The sequence below is a fragment of the Phalaenopsis equestris genome, unplaced genomic scaffold, assembly GCF_001263595.1.
Source record: "Phalaenopsis equestris unplaced genomic scaffold, ASM126359v1 Scaffold000196, whole genome shotgun sequence".
NCBI lineage: Eukaryota > Viridiplantae > Streptophyta > Magnoliopsida > Asparagales > Orchidaceae > Phalaenopsis > Phalaenopsis equestris.
This window is the reverse complement of record NW_018164638.1, coordinates 701,921-713,336: the sequence shown is the minus strand read 5'-3', so window position 1 is coordinate 713,336 and position 11,416 is coordinate 701,921. Positions and strand designations below refer to the sequence as shown.

The window sequence follows — 11,416 nt, the reverse complement described above, 5'->3', positions numbered from 1 at the left end:
AAATTACTCATATATACAAACATATCAAGAAAAATGCTCCACATTATCTAAAATTTCATTCAGTAATGGTTACAGGTAAGAGTTAATTGGAGATTAAGAGTCATATAAGTCCATATCACCATAACTGCTAGATTATATTAATCAAACTGATTAAAATATACAGTGGAATGCACAGATAAGCATTAATTAAAGTTAATTAAGACGTAATTAAGATAATTATCGCTTTAATTAACTGGGTAAATACTGGCGCCATTCATCTGGAACTCCTCTTCTGAGCTTCAGCATTCTCACAGCAGCTGATGTCAGAGGAATGGAGAGTACATCATAATCTTTTGGAGCCTGTGTTAGTGATAAGATATGAATTCTAATTGCCCCTGATAAATGGAAAAAATTACAAAAAAGACCTATAATTGTTTAGAATGCAAGAAATGATAAATTATTTTGGTAGGGGTACCTTTGGAATTTTAATCAGCTTCATGTTTGCTTCCTCAGGGGACTTGTGACCTTTCTTTGAGTTGCATCTTATGCAGGCTGTGACCTTCAAGTTAGAGGAACAAAAATGAAAGAAAATTGTGTAAAACAATTTTTGAAGATTTATAATTTATAATTACATTTGAAAAGCCATGACTCATTTTCAGTGTTTGTTTATCAAAATTTTGTTCATCATCATCTCATAGAACCCAGCCTGATCTGCAGGGGTAGACTCAGGTAGGATCTAGGAAGGGCAATTGATCCGTCTCAAATTCAGATTTTTACTTATATGGGAATGCGGTCTTTTGCCCATCTTGAAATATCAATTTTGCTCCTCGTAAAACATCACTCTGCCTTTCGTTGCTCTAGCTACTCCCACATTGAGTATAGGGGAGAAGTTTGCTCCTCCTAAAAAAAAGAGGTTGGTTCCATCCTGCTGGTCTGCCTTCAACCCGTTAACCCAAACTAGACTTATATAACTAGTTTAACATCAGACATGACAGTTAGATGAATTTAACTCGAAGATTGTTAATCACTCAAAAATTGATTTGAATTTTGGCTCGGATCGAGATCAAATCAAAATGAAAGTGTCGAGCTACGAGCAAATTTTGAATCAAATTGTTTTCAAGTTGAACTGGAACTGTTCCCTGACACCTTGTCTTGATTCTGCTGTAGCATAAACTGCTCATAAAAAATCGCATTTCTGTCGATCACCATCTTCTTTGCAATCGGATCCCAAAACTTAGTATCATTTCACACCTTTCTTGTAGCCCAGAAAGATGCACTTCTTGGATTTTGCATCAAGTTTGGATCTTTCATCTCCAGGTACATGCACATAAGCAGGGCATCCAAAGATCCGTAAATGATCAAATTTAATTGGATTACATGTCCATATCTCTTCCGCGACTTTGTCACTCAATGATGCTCGAGGTGATCTATTGATGAGATAGCATGTCATATTCACAGCCTCTGCCCAGAAACTCTTAGGAAGCCCTGCATTCAGTCTCAAGCACCTTGCCCTTTCAGTTAAGGACCTGTTCATCCTTTCTGCCACACCATTCTGTTGTGGTGTCTTCCGCACTGAAAAATGCCTCTGAATCCCATGCTCCTCACAGAACTTTTGAAACTGCGAATCTGTGTACTCTTCTTTTACTTTGGTGTCAAATGGTTTCATGTTTTTACCAGAGATAACACCAATAGAACTTTGCGGTGGCTCTCTCATATATTCTCTAAGGACACTTGAATCTCTCAATTTTATTGAATTTAAGATTAAACTTATTTGAAAGGGAACTTAATGAAGAAATTTAAAGTTGGAGCATATTCACAAGGTGAACAAGAAAATATTTTAGTTTTTAAAGCGTTTTCATTTTCTTAGTTTGAAGTTTAGAGTTTCATTTTTTTTTTTGTTTTCAAAGAGTTTTAGCTTTAAAGACATTTCAATTTTAATTTGAAATGTTGAACTTTGTTTCAAATTTTATTCTCAAAGAGTTTTAGATTGAAAATTAGATTTTGAATAGTTATTAGTAAATGATAGAACCAAACTTAAATAAAGAAATCAAGAGGCTCTAGACTAAGCTCAGGTGCGTAACCATGCACAAAGAGGACCTAAAGAGAATATCCAGAAATCTATTCATTAAATTAGGTTTTCGTGAGTAGCAGAGAATTGAGGATTGAAGACATGCAAATTTTTAGATTTTAATTTCTTCATGTCGACATTAAACCAAGCACTTTGTGGGAGGCAACCCATAATTGTCTTTGTTATTGCTGCAAATCTACTTTTATAAGTAGTGATATATATATATATATATAATTTCCTGTAGTTTTGCATCCACAAATTATCCAACACAAATCCTTTGAAAAGAGTCAAGGCTAATCCATCTCAGAGGCAAAAATGGTTGACACAATGTCTGCGCAAATTTATGTTCACATGATTGGTGGTGAAGCTCTATAATACCGGATGAAAATTCTGTAGGTAGTCTTTATGTTCAAATGAATCACGTTGAATCTAACTAAGGCCAACAATATTGGACACAGAATTCAATGCAATTTTTTATTGCGTCGGCCACTATCAATGCTAGTTGCATTTGTGATGACTATTTTTGCATGGATCATATGCCTAATGCAAATTCTCCAGTAATATGATTTTACATCAAAATATTGGCAAATTAAAGTTGGAATTGTTTGACGCTAATTCAACAAAATCATGTAATGGTACACTTATTAACAATCTATTGCATTTGTTGTTGTTGCATGCTAGAGAATTTACTACAATAGAGTGATAACATTATAAGAAAATTCAACACACAATAGATGATAGAGAAGAAAGCCTAAAATAGAAAATCATTGGGCATAACCCAATTGAAATTATTTCATTATATAGATATATGTTACAAGACATTGCTTCCCCTTTAACCAAAGAAAATAATATTGCAAGAGTAGGGGTTATTAATTTGACTCACAAAAAGGAAGGGGTAGAACATGCTGAAAGGTGATAGCTACCCGTTTTTGGTAACAAAAGATTGATGACAAGAGTTGTGTGATGAAGATTTGAATTCAATGTCAACGATGGTGGTAGCAACTGGGCAACAAAGGTTCGCCAAAAATAGTAGCAAAAGCGAGGCAATGGTGGTCCTACATTGGCAGTATTACAACAAAGATCTAGGTGTGGCAATAGCATTGGATTAGCAATGGTGGTTTGATGACAACTACGGGAGCATCAAAGCAATAGTGACACTGGCAACAACATCGACCGTGTATTTGCGGTCCACTAGATGATGGTGGCCCGACGATGGCTATGGTAGTCCGAAGACGATGCTGATGTCAGCTCAACGATAGTGGTCCGACGATAGCAGCGGCCAAGAGATGGTGATCAACCATGACAATGACGGATGCAACGTCAGGTGGGAAACCATGCTTGGGTCTTCCAAAGTGGTTGTATGGCATAAGCAAAGAAAATATGGACATCAATTGGCCAAGCAAGCTTCTTTTAGCTATTCAAAGAACATGTTGTATTAAGGACAACCATTGAAGGGAGATGGTGTATTTTAAGAAGAAGCTTCAAGAATTTGTTGTGACCTGATGCTAATCCATTCTTCTTTTAAACGAAGGCATCTGTTCCTCAGAGCCTCGAAATAAATTGGCTGCAGATCTTATAATATGTAATATGGAATATTTTGATATGAAATTTGAAGTGCTCATCTTCTACACACTCAAAACGTCCATTTGTGAATTGTCGTCAGTTTCCCGACTTTTGGAGTATCTGGAAATTGGCAAACACCAATAAATTAATCAAGAAAAGTTGATTCTTCCAAATTTAGAAAAATAAAATAAATAAATAAATAAAACATTGCATAGGTCAGTGCTGATCTTTTTCCTTGAACTAGCAATCATTCATGATTAAAATTAACATGAATGGAATATTGTAAACCAACACGTAATCCCATATTTCTATTTGATGAGAGAATTGGTGGTTTCAACGAGAGAACAATAATAAATATTACAAAAAAATAAAATTTAAAGATGTAAATTAAAATAAGATATAACACTATAAAATTACTTGAATATGTTATTTCAAAATATTGGGAAAATTAGGGCGAAGAAAAACAAGAACGACGCAAATCCAGAAGAACACAGAGATTTAACGAGGTTCGGCAAAGATGCCTACGTCCTCGGGAGCAGAGCGGCGAGTTCCTTTCAATATTCAGAAAAGGGTTTACAGAATAGAGGGATACCTCCTGGGGTTACTAACATGCCTATTTATAACCCCAGGAGTAAACCTAGACACAATATGTAATTACAACATTACCCCTATACCATACCGCGGGGTTTTGCCCCCGCACCCCAACCTATGTAACTTCCCAATTTGAACAGATTCTTCCGCTCCGCTTCGATCCAGCGTCTGTCCCGATATGGTATATGAGCCATACCACAACAGAATGAGATCGGGTCGAAAAAAATGAGTAAAATTTTGGATTGAAAATTATTCGAGCATAATTTTTTTTCAAGCCGATTTGGAGCCGACCTCAACTCGGCTCGTAATTGGATCGGTATAAGTCCTTATGACCAACTATTCTCATGTTAAACTCGAGTATATTCAGAGTCAATATTGGGTCAATTTAGAGTTGGCGGGTCAATTCCAAATCTATTTCGGGTTGGCGGATCAACCTGAACCCCACACAAAAAATTAAACGAGCAATTTTTATCATAAGAAAAACAAATTTACCAGATTTTCCCATTTCCATTGGCCACCCCTTGAAATTGGCAGGACGTGGTCAATAGTACAGTCCAGACGAGAAGAACAATACCTGTTGATAAACAAGAAGTGAATCTTGGTAGCACTACTTTTAAAGCAAGCAGCAGAAACCAGTTTATGTATAGCTTCTCACGAATGATAACATTTTGCTTAAATGAACTCGAAATTTACAGATATAACCTCAGAAAACACATGCGGGAAGATTTACATACAAACCACCCAATTCCTATGTATTTACAACATCATACTCCCACCTAAACTTTATAACTTCATAATTAAAACCATTTTGCCCGGGCATGAAAAAGATGTATTTCACGTTTTAAAAGTTAGAAGGTTGATTTAAGAAAACAAACTAATTTTAAATTTTTAAGAGCACCTAAAACTTATTCTCCTTACATCAAATCAAATTGTTTTTAGGAACATTTACATACATAGCACTCAATTCCTATTTATTTGCATATCTACCACCTAAATCTTGCTTTTTTAAGCTTGCAACACCCAAATTCTTCACATCACATAAAAAATATCAACATTTTACACCTTTCCATGCATGGGTAATGAGGTACGCATGTAAAAATTGAAGTTTTAGGAGTTAGATATGTAAAAAATACATAAGAACTGAGTAATATGCATGTAAATATGAAGGTTTACACATAATAATGTTATGCCATCAAATGAGCATAGAGCACTTTCTACATGCATATGTTACAAGTTATAAAAGTAAAAACAATTCTAAAAGAACTCATTTTTGCAAAATAAACCTACTGGCAAGTGTATGAATCCCGGAAAAATATGCTTTTTCGACTGAGAGTGTGCTTTATTCTCCTTCTCTTCACTGCCTGAAGCAGGCGACGCACCTGTAGAGAGAGAGAGAAGTCGTCGGTGAGGTCGACGCGTGTAAACAAGTTGAGCTCGTGTTATTCAATTCATTTCATCAAGCAAACAAGCCAAAATCTTTGTTATTATTCGGCTCATTCTATTTGCAAACCATAGCACACAATTCTCATGTATTTACATATCACACAGCGCTAAGCTTTCGTGTGCACATATATAGCTCTTTGGTGCTTTAAACCTTTTAAAAAGTGATGATAGTGTTTTTTTAATATGATATTAAAACGTTGAGGGTTATATGTGTAAAAATGAAAGTTGGCGTGTTAGATATGTAAATATATAAGAATGGTGTGCTATGTATGTAAATGCGCCTAAATTATAAAATATAAAGATCAACACCTAAGGGGCCTTTTCATACATACCACACAATTCTTATATATATTTACATATCAAACACTTAAATTGTTATTTCGTGTAAATATCAAACTTTACGTGTTGGATATGCAAATGCATCAGAATTGTGTGGTATGCATGTAAATTTCCCCACACATGAATGCATATAAATATAAATGCACACATGCATATATAACACGTACGTTTACGTATGGATAAACATAATCAAGCTATCATCGAGTCGACCACTATCACATCTGTTTGGCTCATTAAACATTAAGAGCTTGTAAAAATTGCTCAAACTCGAGCTAATTATTGAGCTGAACTCAATCGAACATGAATAAAGATTTACATACATACCACTCAATTCCTATGTATTTACATGTCTTTAAGACCTAAATTTCAATTTTTACGTACATGCCGCCTAACATATGCATGAAAATATGTATTTCTCATTTTAAAAAGTTAAAATGGTGGTAGTTTTGACGTGTTATGAAAGATTTGGTTGGCATGAATGTAAAAAAGTAAAAAGTTAAGGTGTTAGATATGTAAATACATAGGAAATGGGTGGGGGTATGTATGTAAGAAAAGTTTTAATACCCTTAAAACAGCTGGAATGTAGAAGGAGCCTTGAGGAGAGGAGACTGTCTGATCATAGTACTCTAGAACATCAGCCTGTCAGATTAATTTGAACTTCAATGTGAAACATCTGGTGGTATGCTGGTAAATATTTGTTAAGTCAGAAAAGGATTATATTTTTTTAGCTACATAAAAGAAAACTAAATAAACATTAAAAAAAAAATCAAAAATAAGATTGATCCCAAATAAGTCCTTAGCAAATTTATATTCCTCATTATGAAAAGTATCGCGCAGCAACCGACCTTCTCCATGAACTCTAGACAAATTGCACGCTTCCAACAAACGACGTTGACGGGCCTGCAAAATTACAAATTAAGTTGGATCAATATGCAAAATTATTAGCATAGTTGCATATTCTCACTTACAATATACCAAGTGAATAGTTTGTAAAAAACTACATGTAAAATAAGAATTTAGTGAGGTGAAAGAAAGTCAGCATAGATTCCTCCAAAAGGTAGTACTACTACCATCATGAGGCACCAAAGGGGGATTTGAATGTTTTACCTCTAAGAAGCACAAATCATGTGTAAGACAAAGAAGATTTACATACATACCGCTCAATTTGCACGTATTTACATATCTAACTCCGAAACTTTAATTTTTACATACTGTTGACCTCATTTTCATCATCTCTCCCATCTTTGGCCACTTGTCATTCCTATCTAGTTATGGTATTCCTTATTAGTACACCCCTAGATAGTGCTTGGTTGACCTTGGGTCGGCTCGGGTGTATTTTGTTTGACTTAGATGAGCTTGGGTTTGACTTAAAAAAGAAATTTTAATATAAATTTAAAGCTAAATTTAATTCAACCTAAGTCGTCAATTCAAAATTCATGATCAAAACTTAAATATAAACTTTAAATATAAAACCAGCTAATCCATAATCTAAATAAATTACAAATTAATTCTAATCAATCCATAATTCACTCAAATCTAAATTAAACTTAATATAATCAAACCCTTGATAATAAATCAACTTAAACATTTAATTTAGCTTTTTTTTTTCCTCTTAACATTTAATTTAGCTTAATTTCAAAAAGATTAATATATATATATATATATATATATACATAATTGTTTAATATTTCAACATAAATAATTCAACATAAAATTTCAAAAAAAAAACTCAATCAAAACAGTATAAAAACTCAAAATAAAATAAAAATTCCTTTGTATATCACACTTTAGAAATTGCATTTTTATTCATTAAATTATGAAAAAACTTGAATAAAAATTAATTAGAAACTTAACGATTATGTGAAACCATATGCATATATACACATTATATTGTTATTTCCCTTCCTTCCCCTCAGGCTTCACTTGCAGCATGGAATGGGAGATTCGACCTGTGAGGATCACCACCTTGCCTTTTGCAACTGCCTTGACCTTAATGTTCGATGCATGCATCATTTAGGATTTGCATAACCCCTTTCACGGTCTACACTACATAGTTAAAGTCACAATGATTATTTAGAAATGAATTAATCAAAACTGTCCTCGATCGATTAAATTTGACAAGTCTATTTGTTCATCCTTTTTATTAACTCACTCGAGCCCACATTATATCGAGTCAAAACTAAAAATATAATTTTTAGATTTTACAAATATCAGAATATTAGTATTAGTTAAAAGCATATGTCTGTCTAGTCCGCTCAATCTACTGGATCGAGTGTAAGCCCCAATATATCCTTCTAAATAATAATAGTCTACCACTTTCAAGATACACGTCAATATCATCATAAATTTTACTTAATATGAGTTGTTAGTTAGCAGCCTCTTCCAAGTTACTTCTAATTTCAGAAAAGTCAGGTTAGGTTTTATCCCAACATTTTAGACTAGGTTTGAGTTTCTTAACCTTTGCTAGTAGAGCTCACTTAGTTCAAGTTCAGAGTCGATTTGTGGGTTTGTCGTGGGATCGACCTTTCCTAAGCATTTCAATGATCTGTTCTGTCGAATATAAGTATTAAATTTCTAAAAATTATATAACTCAAACTATAACATCACTTCAATTTCTAAAATGTAAAACTCAACCATATGATAAATTGGAGTAATCATCAGGCCTCCCGACATCTGGTGCTTACAACTCGTTCATTGGATTCTGGCAATAATTGTTTCAGTTTGAGCTAGTCACGTTTCAAACTCCAAATCATAATTTTTAAATCTATCATTGTAATCCATTAAAAAATCAACAACTATTTTACTGGTCATCTTAGAAAATATAATTTTCTAAGATGTAATTGATTAAAGAGACTTGTTTTTCTACGTATACCAAATTCAAGAATAAAACAAACCGTCTTTCTTGGACAGGGGAAAGACTTCTACTCTGAAACCTCGTTGAATAGTGAAATAATCATAAAGTAGTATTTTTATCCCGAAAGATGCTACACTATTTCCTTGATGTTGTATTCGATCACAAATGAACATTTTCAAATAATGTGGGTGGTCCCCCACAACATTAGATACATACGACCTTTCCTATATATAAAAAATTTTATATTTCATTTTTTAAAAACTAAAAATGGGAGTAATTTTTATGTGATATGAAAGATTTGGTTGCTATAAATGTAAAAAGTAAATTTTAGGAGTTAGATATGTAAATACATAAGAATTGGGAGGTATGTATGTAAAGGCCCCATAAGAAAATTGAACATTATCCTGATTAATTTTCTACTTTACTCAAAGTTTTCTGCCAAATGTGATGTAGTAAGACTATCTATTTCCAAAGAAGCCTTCTTCTTACATTGACGTAGTTTGCCATGAGTTTCTCTATTATGGCTGCGTTTAGTTAAAGAAACAGCAAAAGGATTTCTTATTATGGTGTAAAATCAAACTAAAATTGGGAACTCTAAGCAGGAAGATTTACATAAAAACCACTTAATTCTTATGCATTTACATATCTAACTCCAAAACTTCAATTCTTCCATATAAGCCACCTTGCCTATGCATGGAGATATCTCAGTTATAAGAAAGATTTGGGTGGTATGATTGTCAAAAGTAGAGTTTAGTTTTTTTCTCATTTTCATAGATTTTGAGAAATAGTAATGTTAAAAAATAAGTAAACTCATACAATTGTTGCTCCTATTATAAACCACCCAAAACAATGATATTTACAAATTAACCAACCAGGGTATTTTTTTGAACCACTGAACTGATGTATTTACGCGTGCCACAATCAAACTGAGAATTTGAACCGATTTGGATGTATTTACGCGTGTCACAATCAAACTGAGAATTTGAACCGATTTGTAAATAGCCAGTTTCTGGTGGTTTGTATGTGATTAGTCCAATAAAAAAAGGAGATTTACATAGGTAGCACACAATGTTTATGTATTTACATATCTCACATCTAAACTTCAATATTTACACATCTAGCACTTTGGAGATTTAAAACAATACAAGAAAAGGTGTATTTCACTCTTAGGAAATGCTAGTAGTGCTATTATTAATGTGATATTTATAATTGTGTGCTATATGTCTAAATATGAAAGTTTAGGTATGAGATATGCAAATACATAAGACTTATGTGCTATTTATGTAAATATCCCCAGAGAGGAGAAACATGGCGCTTACCTGTAAGATATATCAAGCACCAAACCTCTGAAAAAAGCTAACTCGTCCACACCAAATTCATCATCTTCTTCCTCATCATCTTCCTCCTCCTCCTCAACATCAGTATCATCAAAACCTTCCCCAACCTTCGTATTTCCTCCCTTTCTTCCCGCAGGAAAAACCCTAATCATCTTCCTCCTCCTCAACATCAGTATCATCAAAACTTTCCCCAACCTTTGTATTTCCTCCCTTTCTTCCCGCAGGAAAAACCCTAACCCTAGCGTTCCCTTGATGCCAACCGCTTCTTCCCCTACTCCTCACCCTAACCGGATTATTCAACCACCTCTCCCCACAAACCCTAAACCTAATCGGCTCCTTCGGCTCACCTCCAAAACCAGATCTTTCGCCATGAAGAAGCAGCCTCAGTCCCCCATTTGCCGTGAATCTCGCCATTTGAACAAAGCCAAAAACGCTTTAGAGAAAGAATTTTGATCCGCTTGCTGCAAAGTTAATCAAAATTAGGGTTTTTTGTGAGGAAAAACACGAGCTTTTCTTCGGGTGATTGGTGATGGCGAAAAAATTTGAATTTTGGAAGGCAGAGAAGAAGAAGAGGAGGTAGGAGTTGAGGGTTGGAAATGTTTGCTTGTTAGAGTGTGGGAACAGCTGAGGGTTCTTATCCACATGTTTGAAGATTTCTTAGAATTTAATTACAGTATTGTTATGTTTTAGTCAATTACATAAACATCACCTGAAACTTTGTTATTTACAAATCAACCCTCCTCTTTCATCTATTTTTCTAATACTCATTAAAGTATCAAAATTCATGGTAAAACCCCACTCTTAAATAGTTCAAAAATATTATGTCGATCATTTTTTTTTTTTAAGAAACTCAATAGTAAATTTTATTCCGACAAAAAAAGGTTTACAAGATCTGTGACCGACAGCTTCACTATACACCAATCACCCTCCACCCTACACTCACACAAAGAAATAAAAACCTAAGAAATCGTCAGTTACTAAGTATAACTCACGCAAAAAAAAAAAAAGTCTAAAAAATACCATCACATCAAATATAAAGAGTTTCTAAACAATCACCATGAATAAGTATAAAAAACTCGTGAGGTACTCGAACTGAAAATAAGAAGTATTGTTTCTCCAGCCCACTCTTAGCAGCCCAATTTGCACATTGGTTTCCTTCTGGATATGCAAATAGCCAATTATCTTTTCTTCGGGTGATTGGTGATGGCGAAAAAAATTGAATTTTTGAAGGCAGAGAAGAAG

General features: G+C 33.9%; 1 protein-coding gene across 5 annotated transcripts; it reads right to left on the bottom strand.

The window, feature by feature from the left end:
- Window positions 1-73: 73 nt before the first annotated feature.
- LOC110022541 lies at window positions 74-10,797 on the bottom strand. 5 transcript variants are annotated; one of them, XM_020721536.1, is made up of 8 exons: window positions 10,322-10,797; window positions 10,157-10,242; window positions 6,829-6,883; window positions 6,548-6,622; window positions 5,489-5,580; window positions 4,694-4,775; window positions 455-538; window positions 74-339 (listed from the first exon to the last, which is right to left on the bottom strand). In XM_020721536.1, exons 1-8 carry the CDS (start codon window positions 10,586-10,588, stop codon window positions 229-231), a joined length of 852 nt encoding a protein of 283 aa, XP_020577195.1. In that variant the 5' UTR covers window positions 10,589-10,797; the 3' UTR covers window positions 74-228. The 5 variants fall into 5 exon arrangements, with proteins under 5 accessions (XP_020577195.1, XP_020577198.1, XP_020577197.1 ...); XM_020721539.1 differs by having other exon boundaries at window positions 10,157-10,235; window positions 10,327-10,797; XM_020721538.1 differs by having other exon boundaries at window positions 10,157-10,281; window positions 10,370-10,797.
- Window positions 10,798-11,416: the final 619 nt, after the last annotated feature.

Excerpts from the sequence above, each read along its gene's own strand:
- LOC110022541 (XM_020721536.1), bottom strand. The coding sequence starts at position 10,588 with ATGGCGAGATTCACGGCAAATGGGGGACTGAGGCTGCTTCTTCATGGC. Across the intron at positions 10,243-10,321 it reads TTGAGGAGGAGGAAGATGAT|GAGGAAGATGATGAGGAAGA; the intron begins TAGGGTTTTTCC and ends GTTGAGGAGGAG. Across the intron at positions 6,884-10,156 it reads GTGCTTGATATATCTTACAG|GCCCGTCAACGTCGTTTGTT; the intron begins GTAAGCGCCATG and ends GTAATTTTGCAG.